The sequence below is a fragment of the Pseudochaenichthys georgianus genome, chromosome 9, assembly GCF_902827115.2.
Source record: "Pseudochaenichthys georgianus chromosome 9, fPseGeo1.2, whole genome shotgun sequence".
Classification (NCBI taxonomy): Eukaryota; Metazoa; Chordata; class Actinopteri; order Perciformes; family Channichthyidae; genus Pseudochaenichthys; species Pseudochaenichthys georgianus.
This window is the reverse complement of record NC_047511.1, coordinates 17,699,683-17,722,275: the sequence shown is the minus strand read 5'-3', so window position 1 is coordinate 17,722,275 and position 22,593 is coordinate 17,699,683. Positions and strand designations below refer to the sequence as shown.

At 40.4% G+C, this 22,593-nt stretch overlaps 3 protein-coding genes across 9 annotated transcripts; 1 reads left to right on the top strand and 2 right to left on the bottom strand.

Moving 5' to 3' along the window:
- Positions 1–63: 63 nt before the first annotated feature.
- LOC117451946 (RNA exonuclease 1 homolog) lies at positions 64–17,393 on the top strand. 7 transcript variants are annotated; one of them, XR_011643830.1, is made up of 17 exons: positions 64–312; positions 714–2,200; positions 2,289–2,384; positions 2,742–2,997; positions 6,367–6,707; positions 6,815–6,952; positions 7,029–7,143; positions 7,240–7,308; positions 7,386–7,526; positions 7,672–7,785; positions 7,881–7,954; positions 8,062–8,166; positions 8,358–8,473; positions 11,462–11,563; positions 15,198–15,583; positions 16,190–16,325; positions 16,534–17,393. XR_011643830.1 is itself a non-coding variant. In XM_034090331.2 (17 exons), exons 1-17 carry the CDS (start codon positions 153–155, stop codon positions 10,143–10,145), a joined length of 2,691 nt encoding a protein of 896 aa, XP_033946222.1. In that variant the 5' UTR covers positions 64–152; the 3' UTR covers positions 10,146–10,419. The 7 variants fall into 7 exon arrangements, 5 of the variants coding, with proteins under 5 accessions (XP_033946222.1, XP_033946221.1, XP_033946219.1 ...); XR_004552748.2 differs by lacking the exons at positions 15,198–15,583; positions 16,190–16,325; positions 16,534–17,393 and adding exons at positions 8,835–8,973; positions 9,676–9,796; positions 10,057–10,212 and having other exon boundaries at positions 11,462–11,548; XM_034090331.2 differs by lacking the exons at positions 11,462–11,563; positions 15,198–15,583; positions 16,190–16,325; positions 16,534–17,393 and adding exons at positions 8,835–8,973; positions 9,676–9,796; positions 10,057–10,419 and having other exon boundaries at positions 714–914; positions 1,785–2,200.
- On the bottom strand, positions 11,473–20,672 carry LOC117452582 (UDP-glucuronosyltransferase 2A1). Its single transcript, XM_071204345.1, is given in 8 exon segments — positions 11,473–11,595; positions 11,598–11,712; positions 12,023–12,242; positions 14,447–14,523; positions 14,610–14,761; positions 20,249–20,303; positions 20,305–20,392; positions 20,654–20,672. Coding segments are annotated over 7 exon segments (804 nt in total). The 5' UTR covers positions 20,367–20,392; positions 20,654–20,672.
- On the bottom strand, positions 17,481–20,267 carry LOC117451951 (uncharacterized). Its single transcript, XM_034090336.2, has 4 exons — positions 20,027–20,267; positions 18,942–19,181; positions 18,776–18,851; positions 17,481–18,661 (listed from the first exon to the last, which is right to left on the bottom strand). The coding sequence occupies exons 2-4, from the start codon at positions 18,961–18,963 to the stop codon at positions 17,686–17,688; spliced, it is 1,074 nt and encodes a 357-aa protein (XP_033946227.1). The 5' UTR covers positions 18,964–19,181; positions 20,027–20,267; the 3' UTR covers positions 17,481–17,685.
- Positions 20,673–22,593: the final 1,921 nt, after the last annotated feature.

Sequence of the window (22,593 nt, the reverse complement as noted above, 5' to 3'; positions counted from 1 at the left end):
TCTGGAAATATATATTTTAGGGGATTTTCGCGCCCTGACTGGTAGATATATTGGAGGCTCGTCACCCAGCTTCAGTAGGAGCCTGCACCTGTTGACGGCTCATTAGTCACAGACGGTTTGTTGCGTATCGAGAAGAAGTGTTGTGTTTGCTGATGTTTCCCTCGTCTGGTCTTTTTGCTTATATAAAATGTCCATTCTCAAAACGTGGGCTTTGTGAGCGACCTCACTGTTTGTACAAACATGCCACGGAACTGCGGGATAAGTTTGGTGCCAAGTCTGCCAACTATAAATCATCGATAGTTGATTTTGCAGGTCAGTGGTTTAAGCTAATGTTATCCTAGCAACATGTGCAGGTGTGCATTAACCCGTTGTCTTTGCCTGTTGCGCTTTTACAATGCCAAAGTAATTGAACTGTAAGTGGGTTGAATAATGATGTGCTTTTAAAGGTTTAAACTAGTAACTTTTAAAGATGACTCAACTTAATTGTGTAATGTTAATTACGTTCCTAAAATAAGGGTTAGAAATGTACTTGAACACTTTAAGAGCAGTGGCCACTCTTGTTCCCTGTATTTTTATTTGTAAATGTTATCAATTTTCACACATTTATCTTTAACTCTGAAAGAGCTCTGTATTATTTACCAACATGTCAACAATGCTAATTGTTGACATGTTGGTGCTAATTCTAAGTCCTGTTTCATTTCCCTGTTGTACAGGAGTTCAAAATGGCTATGCAGTGAATGATGAGACCAAAGATGACTGCTTCCAAGAGCTGGAGAGGATCAACAAGGAGATTGAAACTGTAAGGCATGAGGTAGAGCAGGAGCAAAAGCGACTGTCACGCTACCAGACCGTACAGGCAGACAGCAAAAACACTGCTACTCTTTCCACGCCTGAGACTGCAGGTCAACTTAAAGGTAAAGGTACCTGTGGGCGATCTTCATACACAACCTTTACAAAAACGTACTCCCGAGAACGGAAGTACGTAGTTGACCAGTCAAAACCAAGGACTGATTTGGAGTATGACCCTCTGTCCAACTTTTCTGCTGGCATACGGTCCTACAGCTCAGCAGGTAAAGAGCAAAAAGGGAAAAATGGACAAGGTTTGAAAAGGGCAAGAAATGCTGTTCCTTGTGACCAAAATAAACCAGTTTTATGTCAGCCTGGGCCTTCCTGCTCGCCTTCTCCAGATCCCCTTGATGACTCTAATGAAGACAGCGTCCTGATTATCGATATTCCTCCCTCGCCTGACAAAAAAAGAGTGAGAGCTCAACAATCTGGTGATTCTCTTGCTGGCAAATACCTCAAGGAAGAAGCAGACAAATTGGAGGTTAAAAAACCACATATTTTACTTCTAAACGCTGAGGCGTGCAAAGTAACGTCTCAACCCGCATCAAAGATAAAAGGAAATAGACTTTCTAGTAACTGCGTAGCTGAAAACACGAAAAGTTATATTAATGTTTATGAGAACAGAGAATGTGAAAATATACCAGTTGATAGGAGTGTGGTTGAGTTAACTGGCTTTTCAGAAGACCTGCGATGTGAAACTCAGGAAATGACTCACTTTCAGGCTGCAGAAGAAGTATTTGAGAAAATTACTGGACCTGCAAGTCCTGTCAACTTAGACCAGCAAGTTAACGACTGGAACGATCTGGTGTTTGAAAAGGAAGAAAACATGTTTCAGTTTGAATTTCCTCAGTGTGAGCTCCCCAATTTTGCTGATAAAATGATTCTACTGCAGTCGCATAATTTTCCACCAAATAATTCCTTTTTTTATAATGCTCCAGATGCTAATTCAGGTTCTCTGTGTACGCAACAAACTATGCAAGCCCAGGCAGCAGAGCAGCCTGCTCAGAGCAGGGTTGGTTATCAGCCAGGACAGATGCAGGGTCAAGCTGCTGCACCTGAAAACTACCTGGAGCCAGCAGAGCCCACTTCAGACCATGGCAACGGTCAAGCTTGGCATGAGTCATCAGCATCAAATATGATCACTGGAGCTGAATCGTTATCCCCATCCAATGAACAGCTTTTGGTGAAAGAAAAGACTGTGGGGGAAATACTCATTATTTCTAGCTCTGATGATGACGATGAACTGAACTATTCGGATGTGGAGCTGTCGGACAGTGACCCAATGGAGGAATGCTACAGGATCTTCATGGAGGCCAACGAGAATAATGGAAATGAGGAGCAGCCCGATGTATCTGTATGTATGCTGTGTTCACTCCAGAACCAAGATAAAGAAATGTCTCCCGGAGTATAAAACTATTTTTCCGTCACCCTGTCATTTTTAGGTTGGAGCTATGGAAGAAGAGAAGACGAAGTTAGATGTCAAACAACAAGCATTGCCAGGAAAGAAGAGGCTGGCTCATGAAGCCAAACGTATAGAGGTACTTGCGCATGTCATGGCTGATGTTGGGGGAGGCACTCCTGAACTGGAGGGGAATACTTTAACAAAAGCTAAAAAGATGAACTCAAACTAAATAGTATAAGATTCAGCAAACATTTTACAATATATGATTTTTGTCGTAGGCTCATTTCTATCTCAAACAAGTATTCTGGAAATTATAAACGTTTACCATATGAAAATTAAGATATCATTTATGTAAATTCCCTATTACTGATCAAACAAATCAAGATATCCGCACATGTACACAAATCTAAATATTTTTGAATGGCCATTACCCCTTTTGACATAACAAACATATATGTGTAGCATAATTTTTTGATTCATCTGATTTGTTCAGCCAGCGAGTAAGAGCAGACCTCAACCCCAGGTGCTGGTTCCCCTGCGTGGGCCTGCGGTGTCAGGATTTGCCTCCCAGCCCTCCATCACCCCTGAGATCCAGCAGGTACAGCAGAGAGTCTCCATGCTGACGGCTTCAGTTAAAGGTGTTCAGCCTCTGGTTCACTCCAACTCTCAGAGGAGGCTAGAGACCCAGGTTGCACCTTTGCATTCAATTCAAACACCTGAAAGCCTGCAGCCTGCTCCTGTGCAAAATAGTAAGTATCATCAGCTGTGGAGGACGGGTTTGATTACGTTTTTTTCTTTTTGCTGTTGAAAGATTACCATTTTAAACGTCAACATCAGATGGTTTCCATATAAAAAAAGTTAAATAAAATGTAGGGAAAACTATTCACTTAATTGCTCAAGTTGAAGCCTTTTTAAATGTTATTACTCCTTTTTTTTTTTTTATCAAATGTTTTTATTCACACACATTTAGTAAATTACAATCACAACACAAATTACAAAAAATGCAGAAAAACAAACAACAATCAGAAAAGAGGACAAAACTAAGGAATAAAATAAAAAATAAATAAACCCTCCCAATCCCAGGACCTCTCAGGACCAATGACTGCAAACAAATATATCGGTTAAGATAGCTAGATCCGCTCCTTAAATTTTTCAGCTGTCGACACCCATAAACCGATATTGAACTCCTTAACTCCAACAGTTCCATCGAGGGGTGAGAACCAGAGGGGCGTAAGTGACATTTTGGTCAAAAATGAGTTATATATATCAAATGAAAGCTCTCGATGAGCTCTTTCTACTGCCAAAAGGGTGCATGTGAATTCAAAACCAATCCAGAGTTATTCATCAAAAACCAAAAGACCTAACACGGAACACACTGAACTATTTGGGGCCAAAAGGACGTAAGTGCACTTACGCCCTTTTGGCCCTGAGAAATGTATTATGGGTAAAGCCTTTGGATAGCACTTGAGTCAAAATGGCTGACACCATATGTAAGCAAGCCAGGTCAACCATGAGAAGAAAGCTTTTCACTGCTGAAGAAGTGTTACCATAGGCGGCGCGTGAGGCTCAGGTTTGGGAAGGCTAAATCACTTTTTTTACCTGACGCTGCCCGCCTCCGGTGTCTATAGAAAAGATATCAACTCAGTGAAAGCACCGCCTGCTGACCAATCAGAGCTCAGTGTGCGGAGTTTAAATATATCAAGTCATATTACAGGATAAAGGAAATGCAGTTTAAACTGCTGTATGCAGAGAAGACGCCGACGTGTCGCACTTATCATTCATATCACATTCAATCAGATCATCAATCATATAATATCATAGCCATATTATCTCCTTATCTGAGTCAGCTGAGCCGTATCTGGCCGTGCAACACTCACTGTGTCACATACTGTACTGTATGCAGAAGTATTATTTTAAGCAACACATTAGGTTGACGAAACACTCAACTCAAATGTAAGTAAAGTCAGATCCACTCGTGTCTTAGATGGGGCAGTGATATCATAAACCTGTTACGCTTTCAAACACTCGGTAGTTTATTTATTTTTTAACCAGTTCTGTATTCACCTTGCAGGTGGCTTGTATCCTGGATTATTATGTTTAAGTCATGGATGACTAATATTAGACAAATATGAACTTTAAAGTTCATATTTGTCTAATATTAGTTTACTTTTCATTAATGAAGTATGACGCTGCGCTGTCAGTACACTTGTCCCTGTTTGTGATTGGTCAAATGTTGCTAACCCCACTCCTTTCACGTGAACGCGCTCTCAGCGGGTGAGAAGCCCTGGCTACTTGATTTACCGACTTGATATTAACCAGCGTCGACTTGTGGACCTCGTTTCAAGCCAAAATCGTAATCGAGATTAAAATACGATTTAATTGCACAGCCCTACAACACACGGTCCGAAACAAAACCAAAGACACAGAGGGACAAACAGTTAGTTGGCAGAAAATGAAATGGCTGTGCCTGTGCTACACAAAAGAGGATCCGAAAAGGACTCAGTTCAAATATGAGCTGTCCGACCAAGCTGCAAGTTGGAAAGCAGGAGACCAGAGGTGCTCATGCAATTGAACCAAAGAAGATGCACACAGGTCCACTTGGGATCACTGCTGTGAAAAAGAAAGACGTACTCACACACATGGGAGTATCCCTCACTCCTAAGTGGACTATACCAGTCTTTGCAAGTCATTCAGGCAGAGTAGGCTATATGTCCTTTCAAATCAATCTGAAACGTACATGATCTGCATGAAATATGCTGTTGTCGTATATAATTATATTGCTATACAATGTTCTAAAGTAGTTTTTGATTTGCCAAACAGTTATTAGGCCAGGTTTAATGTAATGTATTGTTATTCAGTGAACTAATGTGATATTGATATTTGATATGATCACAATGGACTCTGTAGCCTATTTTCAATTGGTTATTTGGGGAAATGGCTAAACAATTAACTATTTGGCAAAATGGTTATTAATGTTTTTTTTTTTTTAAATAATTGCATTCAATGAACTAATATGATATAAGGATATTTTCATATAATATTGTTATTATAACAATTGATTACTGTTACTTTTGAACTCATAAATGTAAAGCCTTTTTCCTATTTTGATCAGATACGCCCTTTTTCTTAGTTTATGTGATAAAATCTTAGTTCCAAAAAGGCGCATGTGACTTTCTTCCGAATAAAAAAAAAAGATGGAAGAATATTTTTTTCAATGAAAGTCAAAATATTGTTCATTAAGTATATTGTCATCCACATGTTTATGAAGTTTTCATATTAAAGATTGAATTTAATAAACAAGTCAAGACAAAGTATGGTAGTTTTTTGTTTTGGCTCTCCTGTAAAGTTGGTCAAATGTCACTTACGCCCCTCTGGTTCTCACCCCTCGCCATGTAGACTGTCAAGAACCGTTGGTAACCAGCAGGTCACTGAGAGCTTGTCGGGTTGTTTCTACCTCATAGCAACCAATTTCTTGGCAGCCGTAAGGCCAGCATAGAGGTCTTTTCTGGTAGCCGGCAGCTGAGATAAGTCATTTAAAAGAAAAACACACACAGATAGTCAAATGTTGTTACTCCCGTGCTTTTATTGTCAGTGGGCATGTTAGAATATATATGCGTTTCCATCCACCTGTTTTTCCAGGTTTCTTCATTGTTTCTCACTGTTTGAAGTCCCATTAGTCCACTTTAAAGGATGTCTTGTTGTGCCCTTCGGCAATCGTTTTCAGACTAGAGAATTGGCGCCACCTACTGCTTATCTTAATGATGCGATTCCTAATGATCACATCATGTTAGCTGATGGAAACAAGCATTCATTCATTTGCTTTTACTGAATTCGCCGACATTGGGTTTAGATGAGATGGAACTACATTTATCCCCGTAGGGAAATTCAGGCGTTTATAGCAGCAACAATGACTGATTTGAATGAAAACCTTGCAATAGACATTTTACCAGTAAAAAAAATCTTGAGACATGCTATTTCACTACTGTATGAAGATCAAGTAGTATTTAATTTCTGGGTTTCTTTGTGCAAAATCTTGAGTAAAATGGTTATCCTGTTAAAGCAGCTTTGCCCAGTGCATAATATCTGCATGTGTTTTTTCTTTTTGTGTTATTCCACAGCTTACATGAACTACATATCTTTGGGAACGGCTGTGATTGGAGTGGGCAACAACTTGCACTTGATCCTCCCAGAAGGCACCTTTCCTCTGCCTGTCACTTCCAGTTCCAGCCAAGTTACTTCAGTGCTAACCCCAATCAGTCATTTGCCTACAAGCTATGGCGCTGTAAGACAAATGTACCATCTACCTGCAGTAACCCCCATGCAAAGATACCGCACAACAGCACCTGTGCTCATCCCGGCGCCAGCACGTAAACCTTCACTGACCTCTGCCTTTGCAGCAACACTTTCAAGTCCAGCCGCTTCCACTACCTCTCAAACTGCTGTCCATGCTGGCCTTAAGGTGATGTATGCAAAGCAGCATTTGTTGTGTCTGAACTGAAGAATTGAACTAAACTTGTTTCCATGTTTCATCTTTTAAATATACTATAATGAATTTATCCTTTTAAGCTGGTGCCTACTAAACGTAAGATGAAGCAGCAGTGCGAGACGGTCAAAGTTCCCCATGACACCCGACAACGTTATGTCAACTTGTTCACAGCGGAGTTCCTCAAGACAACAGCCAATGTTAATGATGCCTTTGAAAAGGTGAGCTTGTGCCTCTATATGTCAAATTCACTTACACAGTTTACATTTGAATTTCTATCCCTTTTGTGGGTTATAGGCACTTGCTGAAGAGAAGGCTGTGTATAATCGCAGTATGAACAAACTCAAATATATGAGTGTTGCTGTAAATGCACTGAAGAAGCTGAAGAACCAAGTTGCTGTTGCTGATAAAGGTGAGCATTTTTGCAAACCCATTTATAACCGTGAAACCGTCATAAAATGTCAAAGCTATATTTTTGTTATATTTAAACCCTTTTTTTCTGGTGCAGATGAAAATGAAGTTAACAGCCCAAAATCCAAAGGCAACATTCCCCTTAATCTGAAGTTTAAAGGAAACGGTAAGAATGTTTTTTATTATTTAATTGCCTTTTTCAAATATTTCGACAGCTTCTCAGAGAATTTGTTTTTCATGCAGATGATACGGCATTGTATGAGAGCTTGAAGGAATATGTTTTGTCTGAGGAAACGCTGGTTGAGAGCAACTTTCCTGTCCAGCACCCAGAGAAACCTGGCTGTGCTGTTCTTTTTGCTGACAACAAGAAAGGCCACGCAGACCGTAAGTGAAATCAAAGCACAACTTGATGCTATTCTCATATTGTATCACTAGAGGGCACAAGATACCTGTGCAGTATTTGCCATGAGGGGTTATTTGCTCTGCACACTTTACTCTACTGATGTGCTTTTTTGGTTGTTTGTTAAAGCCCTCAAGAGGATCTGCTGCCGATGTGGTGCTACGTACTCTGTGAGCCAAACGGGCAAGCACATTCGTAAGGAGGAGTGTAACTACCACTATGGGAAAGGAGTTACAAACAAAGGTGAGTTTACTGTAGTTTAATGCTCTGAAAAACATTGTAAATGTTACTTTACAAGTTACACCAACGGATGATTGTACACACTTTGATGTCACTAGTGCCAGGTGGAGTTGAGACGCGCTACAGCTGTTGTGAGGGAGTCATGGGAGCACCTGGATGTCAGGTGTTTAAGGTAAGAAAAGGTGGATTGGGAGATTATTCCAAAACTTGATGCCCCCTAAAACATCCCAAAATGAATTGGCAGGTAAATGTCTGATATTTGTATTTTGTCTTCACCAGCTGCATGTCCATGACTTCATCAGCATGGATGGGTTTGTGTCGACCGTCCCCAGATGTCCCTCAGATACGAGCTGTCCTGGGGTCTACTCCTTGGATTGTGAAATGGTAATCGGCTTTTTTTAAATCTCCATTTGATTACCAAAGACATTTGTGGACTTTTTACAATAGCAATATGACCACAGAAATTCTTACAATGTAAATGAACATGTTTCTTGTTTTGCCGTTTGAATGTATAGCTGGCGTTGAGTCAGTATTGGGGGAAGAACAATGTATGTTGTGTTCATTTTTCTCCTCAGTGTTATACCATTCATGGCCTGGAGCTGTCCAGAGTGACTGTAGTCAACTGTAATCTGCAAGTTGTCTATGATGCCTTCGTCAGACCTGATTATGAAGTCATTGACTATAACACCAGGTAATGTTAAAAGATACTTGGCTTTGTTTTCGTTCTTTTTTTTTTTTCTATAGGCTCAAACACATTCTGGTTTACCAATTTAAAATCTGTTGTAAAACTAATATGGAAACTGGCAAGAACCAACCCAACTGGTTCTTAAATGAGCAAATATATATGCAGTTAAAGCAAATGGTCTTACCATGGAGACTGGACATTATCATTATACATTTGAAAAAGATGCAAGGTCTAATCATCATTGAAACGATAAGGTTCAACTACTGTTCAATGTATTGTAATTGGAAAAGAATAGTAAAACTGTATTGTGTTTTATATTTAATTGGCAACCTCTATTAGAAGCCTGTGTGACACTTTACTTGTAAAGGTTTTCAGGCATCAGTGAAGAAGATCTTAAAGGGAACCACACCTCCCTCAGAGAGGTGCAGGAGACCTTATTGAGCTTCATCAGCACTGACACCATTCTTATTGGACATGGCATGGAAACAGACCACTATGCCTTGAAGGTGACGTCTATAACTTTGTTCCAACATTATTGGTCTTCTTTGGCACGTAATCTTCCACAACATGTCGTATTTGTAATCCTGACTAACCAGTGAAGTCCATGATTTTTAAAACAAAGCTGAAACTAAGCAAAGCCAGTAATATTCATTAAGATCACATGCTATGCTCCAAGCCATTTCCCTTCAAAGAGCCCTTTTTTAATGTCACTTCATAGTATCCCTTTGCTTATTTCATGCTGTGATATATTCATTTCACTGCCATGCCACATTTTCAAAGCATGATGTTCAAAGGCAAATAGTGCATTTTTAATGGCAAATTAGTGTTTGGATTATTGATGACCTGAATGTAGAGGGTGTTTTTTTTTTTTATAAAGAGTTACCTTATGAGAAATATTCAAACTCTGAATATACTGTTACCTGTTAAGGGAAAGTCTCATTAATCATGTCTGACCAGCTGCACCAGACAAACCAGAGGAAGTGTGGCCACAAGTTGGAACAGCTTTATACTGTATAATCAATAACTTATAGTTAGCATTCAACATTATATTACTCTTAGGTCAAAGTTCTGAAAGTCTGTTAATTTTTCATCAGGTATACTATTTGTTTCAACTATTATACAACTGGTTTGACTTTGAATCACCATCAGTGGAACAAAGAGGCTAGACCCAGTCATAAAAGCCTCAGATATTTTCCTTTTTGCTGTAGTTGCTCCATGGGACGGTGGTAGACACATCAGTGGTCTTCCCACATCGTCTGGGCCTCCCTCACAAGCTGACCCTCAACAAACTCACCGCTGATTACCTCAGGAGAATCATCCAAGAGAGTGGTGGGTCATCATGGATAACCACAGCCACCACACAAATCACTGTTTTATGTCTACTCAATTTAAATTTGACCTCTTTTTTTAAATATGGGAAAAAAACGTAATATAAATAAAGATCGGCAAATGATGATGGGGAATAGAACATTTGAGCGTAAAGAATATCAAAATGTGTGTAATTGCAACAGTTTCATGTTTTTAAATGGCTAATGCGTGTTGGTAATGTGTACGTTTATTAAAATACGTTGTGTTCATGTTTCTCCCAGTTTGTGGCCATGACACTGCAGATGATGCTGCTGCCTGCATGGAGCTTATGTTATGGAGGGTCAAAGAAGATGGAAAATTCAAAAAATGATGGAAATAAACCATGATAATCGCCACACTTTTCATACATGAATAATAAAACGCATGCTGTCATGCAAGTATGTCACATCTATTTTGTTCTAAAAACATTGGAGGGCTGTTTCTGTTATTTGTTTACATCACTTGATTTATGTTAGTTACAGTATTTTCTGTATGTTACATTTTGATTTGCAGCCCATGTATCCATGCCTGTATACATAATTGTGAAATCCTGTAGGATGGGGTGTCATCAATATTTTCCAAGTAAAGGCACATAATGAAATCAATTTGTGTGATATATATTTTTTTTTAAAGAAGCTCTCAATAGCCAATGGGCATTCACCATTTTATATCTAATTAGCCTCAGGTGTGCCATTACAAATAAGAGCACACCTGTATGCAATTAAAGTAATTACTAGTGATTTAAATACATGGTGTTTGTCTATGTGAAGGCTAAGATTGTATTGATTTTGTACAGACTATGCTGACTTGAATTCATTGAAATGTATAGATTAGGGGTGTCAAACTCAAATACACAGTGGGCCAAAATTAAAATAAACGGTACTAGTCGAGTTCAATGTTTATTGCAAAATGTATTGAAATGAACGTATTGCACATATTAAACCTGGAACTAACAAAGCTTAAATGATTGCCTATAAAAACAACATCAAACAATCAGTTGCATTCATTTCTTATGGCTCTATCTGCAGCTTTTCCGGAGTCATTTCTTATGATTACATTTTTCCACAGGCCAACAACAGCTTCAAAAAAACGATTTCCCTCAATGAAAAAACCAAATATGCCCTGTTGTCGTGAGAGAAAAAGTGCAGAAGGAAACATCCATTTAAACTCAGTTTGCTGCTCTAGTTCAAGCCAGATACTTGGCATCTCATCTTGGGTGCAGGTTCATCAACGTTTGGGGTCGGGCTGAGGAAACCCTCAGGATTGAGTGAAGGTGTGCGTGCAATATACCAGCGGGCCAGATCTAATAGTAATTAGAAATTATCCTGCGGGAAATTAAATCCACCACGGGCTGGATTTGGCCCCCGGGTCTTGAGTTTGACACGTGAATAGATCAACACATGGCACATAGGAGTTTCATTACTATGCTTAAAACTGATTTGAATTGTTTTACTCTTTTCAATGTATTGCTTTAATTTCTGATGTCTTAATTATTCTTCTTAAGCCACAAATAAATCCATTGTGGAACATAAAAAGATACTAGTGAACCCATGTTTATGCCATGACCATTTCCTTTTTTACCTTCAGCTACAATTCAATTCAGTCGTTGACTCCACCTTCCTCTTTGTCTTTCCCTTTCTGCCACAGCACCTCTGGAATCAGTTACTGCAGGTGTTAATGAAGAGTATGAGGAACAGAGCAATAGCGAGGAAGAAGGCCAAGACATCCAGGCTGTGATACTGGTACCAGGTGAGTTCATGGGCCTGGACCCTCAGACCCTCAGGTGCTTTGCTCCTTTGTTTCTCATGGTGAACTCGATCCAGAACACCGCCTCATCCCGAGTATTAATTGGTCTGTCGTGGAAGATACTGGATAGTCTCATGGCATTCTCCTTGTACCTGTTAGTGTGGACATAAATAGGTTAAATCTTCATTCTTAATTTCTATGGCATACCAAGTATAAGGATAAAAGGGATAATGATTTTAGTTATATGTATTTTAAGTCAGGAGTCTCTCATTTGCTCTCAGTCTGGCCGCTTCCTTGGTAACATTATCCCTTGAAAGACCCTAGCAGGAACTATTGCTTACATGGTCACAGGGACACAGAAAACCCTCCACCAGGTTAAGAGGCCAATTCTTTGTGGGGACATTGTGATAGCTCTAATAACTCACTGAAATAGACCAAGTGCAGATAAGAAAAGTAACTTACGAATTCTCATTGATTACAGTATTGAATGCATCTCTAAGTTCCTCAGTCTTCATGAAGTTTAAGTCCGCGATTATGGCAGCTCCTTTAGCTTTCATATGGATCATGTTGTCTGGCTGGTCAGCAAACTGAGGGAGGCCCATCATGGGAACACCGTGGTAGATGGCCTCATATATCCCATTTGTGCCACCATGGGTGATGAAAGCTCTGGTCTTGGGGTGACCTGACAGGGTTCCAAGAAATCATGAATAATTATTTACTTCTTCAGACAAGAATTGGTGTTTATGCACATATTTCTACTTCTCTATGTTGACTAATACACACATATGAACATTGGGCTTGTAAGTGAAGCTGGCTCTAATAATAATAATAATCCATTTTATTTATAAAAGGTGCCTTTCAAAGCTCTCAAGGACGCCATACACAAAACAAAAGTACAAAAACAAGACAATATAATCAAACAATAAAAACTGAAAAACGGAGGACGTGTGATGTGATCAGGGTGGATATGCCAGTATGAAAAGATATGTTTTGAGACGTGATTTGAAAATGGAGAGAGAGTCAGTATTCCGGATGTCAGGTGGGAGGGAGTTCCAGAGGCAGGGTGCAAAGCGGCTGAAGGCTCTGGACCCCATGGTGGTTAAGCGGAAAGGTGGTGCAGTGAGGTGGATGGAAGCAGAATATCTGAGATTGCGAGTGGGTTTGTTGATGTGCAGGAGGTCGGAAAGGTATGGAGGAGTGAGGTTGTGGATAGCCTTAAAGGTGAGTAGCAGAATCTTATAATCTATTCTATATGGTATTTGACAGGCAGCCAGTTAAATTGCTGAAGAACAGGAGTGATGTGGTTAATGGAGGGGGTTCTGGTGATGATGTTACGTATATGGAAATAAGCAGACCAAATGACATTTCTGATGTGAGTTTTGAAGGAAAGTGTGCTGTCGAAGTTGACACCCAGACTCTTAACCTGAGAGGCGGGTGTGACTGAGGAGTTGATGAAAATGGAGAAACTGTCAGGTTTGGTTAGTTTGGATTTGTTGCCAATGAGGAGAACCTCGATTTTATCACTGTTAAGTTTGAGGGAGTTGTTGGAGAACCAGGATTTGATTTCCTGTAAGCAATCAGAGAGAGAGGTGGGAGGGAGGATGGAGGTTGGTTTGGAGGACAAATAGAGCTGGGTGTCATCCGCGTAGCAATGAAAGTAAATGTTTGATTTACGGAAGATATGGCCAAGAGCAAGTAGATGGATGATGAAAAGAAGAGGCCCCAGGACAGAGCCCTGGGGAACACCGGTATTTACTGGAAATGGCTGTGATTTGAAAGTTTTCAGTTGGATTAACTGAGTGCGGCCAGAGAGATGTGATTTAAACCAGTGCAGGGGTGTGTCAGTGATTACAATGGAGGCAGGTCTGTCTAGAAAGATGCTGTGAGAAATGGTGTCAAAAGCCACACACAGATCAAGGAGGATGAGAATGGTTAACAGTCCTGAGTCAGCAGCCATGAGGAAGTCGTTAGTAATTTTCACCAGTGCTGTTTCTGTGCTGAGATGGGGGCGGAAACCAGATTGGAATTGTTCGTAGAGGTTATTGTCAGACAAGTGGGCATGGAACTGGGACGCAACTGGTTTTTCCAGGATTTTTGAAAGAAATGGTAGGTTAGAGATTTGACGGAAGTTATAGAAATTGTTGGGGTCTGCACCAGGTTTCTTAAGTATGGGTATGATGGTGGCTGATTTTGAAAGGTGAGGGAACAAGACCAGAGGTGAGGGAGGAGAGTGTATGATGACAGTTATTAGGGAGGACAGAGAGGGTAGACAGGCTTTTACCAGGGGAGTAGGAATAGGGTCTAACTGACAGGTACAGTAGATGGCTTGGATTTCCATATGAGGTCCAATTTACAACATAGGGAAGTATGAAACGGGAAAGTGAACGAGCGAGGTTCCGAGAGAACAGGAAGAGATACACTGCAGGAGGTGTTATGAGTCAGTTGCTGATGAATCTTGTGTATCTTGGTATCAAAAAATGACATTAGTGAGTCTGATGAGATGCAAGAGATATAAAGCGCATATCTTTTTTTGTAAAACTGCAGAAAACAGTACTGTGACAAAAAGTGCCATAAATGTCAAACTCATTGTGGTGTTAGAGAAAAGTCAGAAGGATGACAACAATAATTAGAATAAGCTCTCAGATGGATTTGAAATCGAGCTCATGATAATGTGCTCTCCCTCGTCTTTAAATTGATGTGCAAAGAGCACTCGTGTTTCGATGCATCTGTCTCTCTACTGTATGTCCCTTTTATGATTGTTTACTTTCAAATTAAATAACAAAAAAGCAACACAATGTGGCCCTGTTCTAATAGTAAAGGAAAAGTCATATGGATCACTGATTACGAAGGTTTTTATAAAAATTTTTTTATAAAAATGTTACTTACCCAGCAGGTCATTCTGAGGGATCCAGTTGTATATTCTGGTGTTGGCACCCAGAGTTGCTGGTTTTTCTCCACAGCACCTTAAAACCATAGTAAAAACACTTAAACCCTGTGCTAATTCAAGGGTTAGGTTAGTGCTTGGGGTCATTCAAGTCAGCTCCAGTACCGTGGAGATTGTCCTCTTACCTTTTGTGGGATCTGAGCGAGGGCTGAGGCGACCATGTTTCCCTTCTCTGTAGTAATGTTCTTGATGAATGATCCCAAAGTGAAGACCACAATGCCAGCATCACCAGAACTCTGCACAAACTCCTCCATATCCTGCAAAAAGATTAAACATTTCTTGATGCAAACCAACCAGCTCCGTCTTCTCTCAGCATTGTAATGGTCAATTCTCTAAATTGCTTTAGTCATCAATAGGCTACATGCACTAGGGTCTGAGACGTACTTCCGCCTTAGCCGTAATACTGCTTGGGAGCTTCCGGTTTGCTTCCGGTCTGCGTAGCTGAGCGTCCACAAATGTTTTACTGTTTAAATCTATGGTTTAAATATGAGTCGACGGAAGATTTTCAAAACGGAGCATTTGCAAAGACAAGTAAAGAACTACTCCGAGCACTGCTGTGTCCCACTTTGTACGGCATCAGCTAAATTTAACGGGGTCCTAAGTTTCCATGGCTTTCCGACCGAACTCGAGCTGCGAAGACAGTGGCTGGTTAAAATACGACGCGATAACTTCACAATCTCCTCTCACTCCAAGGTCTGCAGTCGTCACTTCGCTACGGATCAACTAATAGAGCCAAAAACCCTTGATGGCCGTAGGAGGCTTGTGAAAGGTGCTGTACCAACTTTGTTTGAGTGGAATCACTTCACTGCTCAAACACCGCGGGGTAGTGTTTGGGAGAGAAGGGAGCGGCCCACTGAACCAGTCTCTCGGGAGGAGCAGGAAGAGCACATGGATGTCCGTGACCATGATTACTGCTCAGCCCCTGAACCAGCTTCACTGGACATGTCCTCTCAAGCTACAGAAGACAACTCCAAAACAGTGGAGGATCTGCAGAAGCAACTGCAGGAGTTAAGAGTCCAGCGAGAGTTTTGCTTACAGCGGTTTGCTGGCTCCGACGACAACATCCGATTCTATACCAGGTAATGTTTTGGCTAAATTCTATCCAAGTTTTTGAGATGGGTTAGCTTATAAAGAATCCTGTTTACCTGCCGTTTGACTGCTGACTATATGCATGCAGTGTTGGAATAAGTAGGCTACTCAACTTAACTGAAGTATAAGTACAAATACTATGGTTTGAAAATACTCCTGAACTGAACATGTAGAATCATAAATCATGTGTTTTTATAAGTAACTAGAAACTATGAAGGTTAACTAAATGTGGTGGAGTAAAACATACTAATACTAACAACATACTGATAATACTTTACTACAAGTGGAAATCTTCAAAACCTTACCAAAGTAAAAGTACATGTCAATATCCACTGCGTTTCTCCCAGTTGCACACTTAAGAATGAAGAGTAAAAGTAGTCATTCTGTGTAAAATGTTCCCTTTATGTTTTAGATTATTACTGCTGCTTTAATGTAGTTGTTACATGTTACTGCTGTATATTACTATACCTGCACCAAGTGCCTTCTTAATCAGTCTATTTGAATTGTAATGTATTATAGCAAACAAGAGGAAAGCATTAGCCCATGTGTGTCAGTTAACGAGTCATTAATGACTGACATGTGTCTTTTGTGTACAGATTCCCGAGCTATAACCACCTGATGGCCTTCTGGTTTCTGATTGAGCCTTCCATTTATAAAATGGTTCATGTCACAAGAGCGATATCAGCTGCCAAGAGGAATGAAGAAGTGGTTACACACGCACGTCCATCAACGGTAGGCTACGTTTCTTTTAACACACACTCTAAACACAAACTGAAGGGAAAATGTTTCTCTGACATTTCATTGCTTTTGTGTAGGCTAAAAGGCTGTAGTACTCAATCATTTTTGAATACATCAGAGAACTAAAACAACTTAATGTTTTTCCCATCGTGTGCTACTCATGACATTAATATAGTACCCTTTTTTTGTTTTTATCTTCCAGAGACAGCTGCTTCAGCCAATTGACGAGTTCTTCCTTTTTCTCTGCTTCCTGTCGGTGGGTTTGAAAGAAAGGGACCTTGCAAACCGCTTCAACATACACCAGTCCACTGTGAGCCGCATCATTGCAACATGGACAAGTTTTCTTACAACTTTATTGGGGTCACAGTGCATCTGGCTTACACCTGCAGAAGTTCAAGCCCACCTCCCAGAGGCCTTCAAAGATTTCCCAGACACACAGGTGATCCTGGATTGCACAAAGCTGAGGTGTCAAAAAACCATCCTCACTCCTCCTCCAAAGTGAAATGTATTCTACATACAAATCTCACTGCACCATGAAAGCCCTGGTTGGCATAGCCCCACATGGCGCAGTGACATTTGTTTCCAGTCTGTATGGTGGTTCTGTCAGCGACAAGGAGATTTTCAAACAGTCTGGAATAGCTGCGTTGTTGACTGAAAACATGGCAGTGATGGTAGATAAGGGCTTCCTGATCAGCGATTGCTGCAAATGCAAAGTGTACTGCCCACCTTTTCTGTCGAAGCAGAAGCAAATGCCGGCCTATCAGGTGAGGGAGACACAGGCCATTGCCAGACTGAGGGTTCATGTGGAGCGTGTCATCAGGAGGATAAAAGAGAACAAACTTTTTGATGGTGTCATCCTCCTGTCCCATGCCTACAACATCACCCAGCTGTTTGCAGTAGCATGTATGCTGTCAAACTATCAGAACAAAGCACTGGTCAAGAAATGGGTGAAATAAGACAAGATGATGACACCTGTGCAGGTAGCTGTGATTAAGCTGGGTGAGCACACCGTGTTGCCTGACACACGCTAGTGTTTTGTTTGAATAAATGGTAAATAGCAAATTACAATGCGTTGATGATTTCTTACAAATGCAATGATTTACTATTCATTACAAAAAAATCACTTCACTTTATTGTCTTTTTAAATACAATTGTATATTTATTTACATATATGAAATGTGAACAAACAAACAATATAAACAATATACAATATATATCAAAAACAAAATATTAAATTCACATTTTGTTGTCATTCAGAACACATGATTGAGGGATTGCCTCCTAAAAACAATGGCGGCTGAGCCAGGGTCTAGCAGCTAACTGCTCACAGAGTTATCAATGGCTGCAGTGCCCACTACTTTTGTAATGACAGGTACTTCGGCATGTATGTGTAAAAAAAAAATAAGTCTACTTTTTCTCTGATTGCTCTTTGCACTTCTGGATCTGTGTATATTCTTTGCACCAGGTAGTCCTCCTGTGCCCACACTACAAAGTCACACCACTGCATCCCAGACACAAGAAGTTGACCCTGTACTTGCCAGTAATAGGCATGGCTTTTCTTGAGCTTAGGGGAGCCACATTCCATCTGCACATATTTGCAGTCGACATAATTTGGGACATTGGGACATTTGAATTCAACAAGGCCAAATTGGGGATATTCTGTTGGGTCAAATACAACTCCATCAGGGGAGGCACCAAGCCAGGGCGTAGAGGGGTGAATGACAAGGCCACAAGGGGAGTAGTTCACGTTTGCCAGTCTACTGTATTCAGCTGCTACTGTGGGCTCCATCTCTGCACCTCTCCTCATTTCTGCAGTCTGCCTTGTACCTTTGAGTATTCGCTCTGCAAGAGAGTTAGCAGAGCTCTCACCTCTGACGTGACAAATCTCTCTAAACCTAGAGGCAGTAACCCTGGGTTTGCAGAGCAGATGCCACTCTGAGCTAGAGCTTTGCTCACGGGTAGCCTCCTCAATTTTGTGAGACATTTCTAAATCAACAGATAAGCTGTTAATATGCAGTTGCTCCTCTTCTGAGCACACCAGCGGTAAATCACATGGCAAGATCACATACCCCTCTATGGGCAAGTGGGGTGTTGGTGGTGTGTCAGTGTGAAGTGTGGTGTACCGAGACGTCAAAGCAGGCATCTGATAGGACAGAACACTGCCCTCCTGCACAATCCCGAAGGCACTTTCCACAAGGGGCTCGTCAGGTCTCATGTTCATTGTGGTCACAAGCGGTCTGTCTTCAATGCTGAACGCTGAGTATGCCTCCGTAACTCTGAACAGGCAGGGATCTGGTAATGGCCCCACCATGCCTCTGTAGAATCCACTCCTACAAAGAATGGCAAAGACAATATAGCACATTAATGTGACAAAGGTTAGAAATACAGCACCAGAATTATGAATTTAAAAAACACAGGAAACACAATTTTCCAGCTAAACTGACCTTACTCCAGTCTGCACCATCCTATTTGGTACAGGCTTGGTGAAGACCATGGAGTTGATGGCCCTGGCTTCACACCCTTAAGGAAAAGACAAGTACTGTTCGTTGAGTCACTTTAAAACAAAAACTCTGTGAAAGATTACAAGTATTTGAACCTCATTGAAATTACCATTGTTCGCGGCTTGTGCCATTGCTGTTCCGATTCAGTACAGCTATGCACAGGTGGCACAACTGACATGTTCAGTTCAGTGTAATGTGCTGTTTGGAACAGCAATGCTACTGTGTGATTGCACAGTAGCATTGCTGTTTGGAACAGCAATGCTACTGTGTGATTGCACAAAACAGTTCCTGCAACACAGGAGCACTGGTTGTGCGTGAGCACCACTGGTGATGAGTCACGAAGCGTTATCTAAAAAAGAGAGAAGAAATACTAGTGATTAGTAACCTCACTTGTGGCAAATGAGCCAGGAGGTTATGAGTAGAATTATTGGTTATTTTTACTGACCCATTATCCTAGAAGAAGCATGTATTCCTGAATGCTTAGTGTTACCCTCTTACCCTACAATACCACAATGAACTTTCTTTGGAAACTAAGATGCCTTGACAATTGTATTAAAGCAGTTTTGACTATATATTTGAACCCCCATACTTACACATCCATAATCAATGTAATAATATCTGACCAATCAGCTGTGATAAAGCAGTAGGACACTGTAGGACACTGTTGAGATTCCCTTAAGGTAAACTAATGTTTAACTGAACTGAAACTCAATAAACAGGGGGGAACACAGTGGCAATGTTGCCTGCCTACACTCAAACTGTGTGCTGTCTCGCTCTTCCTCATTGACCTGTAGCACAAGGCTCTCACGCTGACCTGCCCTGTCAGCCTGTCTTTATTGGACACTGAATGAAAAAAAACAGAGCAACAGCGTTAGATCTATACTCACGTCAAAACATCTATGGCAACATTGCTTTACAAAAGCCGATACCATTATGCAGTGTGGCTAACAACAAGACAACCTTGGCTAGGCTATAAGGCTATTAAACGATAGTATTTGTTAGCAAAATGGCTAATGTTTTAAAGAATTAACACCAGAAACAGTACATAGCGTTACCCAGAGCCCTATAGTAGTCTACTATAGTAATAGTATAATAATAATAGTAGTTATACTATAGGGCTCTGGCGTTACCTAGCTTTTGACAGCTAACGTTAGCATAACCCGGAGCATAAGCTAGCTGGTTAGTACCTCTTACCTTCATAGTTGTGTATATATGACGCAGCATATAATTTGAAGCCTTTATCGAGTTTGCTGGCTGGGGCTTTAGTCGTCCGGCAAATCCGATGAACATCCGACATTTTTAATTTCGGAAGCTCTTGTAGGCAGCGGGTGTAGAAGGTCGTCATTTTTCATCAACAGGAAATGCATCAGCAGCTCTGAGTAGAATGCGGAAGTGACTGTGCATGTAGCCTATTACCTCTGGTAAAGGTTTGGCCGGTCTGCAGTGGATTCCACCAACAAATTTGAAGTTGGAAAGGACGAGGGAAATCAAAATCGCAGTAGGTTCGCATCAACCAGATATCTGCTCTACCCATTGTCTCACAGGCACTGGTGGGTGTTCCTGTCACAATGCAAAAGTTATGGATACAGCTGCCCATTGAAAAGTATCCTCAATAAATAAGATGCAAAAGCTAAACATGGCATTTTTTCTTGCTCATTGGGGAATATTGGTTCTAACTAAAGTAAAGTGAACAGTCCAGACCTGATCTGTATAAAATGTGTCATGTCTTAACTTCTGTAGAGATTTGATGTTATATCAAGCTAATAGAATTGACTTTAAAATGTGGTGTTTCACAGAGGTTTTTGTTTCTGAGTTACTCACCTTTGACTTCGGAGTAGTATTTATCGAGTTCTTTCCAAAAAACGTTACCTATCACAATGTCTTGCAAAGCGTAGAAGAGGAAGTTCCACACTCTGAGAAGTCCATCTTGTCGGTCTTGTGGTTTTTGACACCTTGAGAGCGGTTACAACGGTTGAAGAAGACAATGCACACAGGATTCAGGTGAACTGTGTAAAGACTTGAACCAACATCCTGGAACAACAAATGTTCGAGACAATAGAGTGGTGCAGAGATGACGTATTTACCCGGAAGTAAGCTGCGCATCGGTTCCCTCAACAAAAAAGCAATGGGATTTCTCCATAGCATTTTGGAAAATAGCTCGAAATAAGGTCTGTGGAAAACGAACCTGTTTGATGAATGCACGTTTTGTTCAGCCGGATAATATCCACATGTCTACCCTATTTTTATAATTTTCTAATCATAAATCTAATCGTCAGAAGCAAAATGCTAACGTTATGCTATAAACGAACTACAGCAGGGTCGCACGACTTCAATGCCACGCCAATTTAAGATCGATATTCAAAAATACAGATTCAAAATTGTACAAGTTGAAGCGTTTGTTTTAGCACACGACCAGGAATGTTGTCAGGTCCAGAAGCTTGGCAGGGGTTAATCCTTAACAGTGTGCTCCTTCTGTCTAGTGACAGAAAAATAGCCTGGATGTTATTGTGGTCTTTTGTGCTTCAAAGCGTGTGGAGAAGCTGTTGAGGTTGTTCAGCAGAGAGGTGTCACTGTCACAGGTCTGTGGTGGCGGTTTGTAGTCTGTAATGGTCCTAATACCCTGGCACAGGCTCTGTGCTGTCACTGAAGTGAGCTGTAATACGCCGGGTCGGGTGTACTGTTGCCCTGGCTTCTCTGAGACCAAGCCAGAGGGAAATGGTAATGGTGGACAATTTAAGTGAATAAACTAGAGATTCACAAACTTGTAGTTAAAGCAGACTTCAGATTCCCAGATTTAGTTACCTGCGTGTTCTCATCTCTCCACAGACAAATAAAGCTGGTTGTGCTATGCTTAGTTAAGTAAAAACATCACAAATGTTTTGGAAAATAATTTGTGTTTGTTTGTCTATTATCTTACCTCTAGCCCTTTTAATGGCCAGACCAAGAAAAAAGCTATGGAAAAATGATTTGTTTGCATTTTTTTATCAAATGGGACACAAATAACCATTTGTATTTCTTTGACTGACCACACCGTTTTGTTTTATGAGCCTCTACCAACTGGTCGAGCTGGCTTTTTATGGTAAAAGTGCATTTTCAACAATCATCATATACAGTACAGTATTTGTATGCATCAAACTCAAATAAAACAAAAACTCAAATACATTTGTTTCTTTTATGGAAAATGAGCAATATATACAACCAGATATATTCATAAAAGATAATAAATTATAATTGTAAAAAACAAAACAATTTAAAGAAGTAATGTACAGTGTTTTTCATAATAAAAAAAATACTTGCTCATCTTACTGTATATGCTGAATTGGCCTAACAGGAAACCACTGGCCTAACGGAAAATGTCTATATCCTGTGTTGGCCTAACTTGCTCATCTGTGTGCAACTTTGGGCTGAATGCCATGCATGAAAGCTGCTATATAAATTATTATCACTCTGAGACTCATAAGGCAGTACTAGATTTAGTAATATTACCATGAATCTAGCTATTTATTTACCATATTTTATTGGAAAACATCTCTGAAAGTCATATTGCTAGCTTATCATAAAAGGCCAATTCAACCGTTTGGTTGAGCATATTTTCCAAAAAATAATTACATCCTTGTTAAAACTTTTTTTGTGCATCAAGTTATCTAATTATGTTCAGTTGGTGCTCTGACACTAACATATGTCAAGAATGATATGGTTACTTTACCAAAGTTGACCAAAAAGAGTGTTTTCGTCAGCAGTGATTTTTAGCATGCCAACTT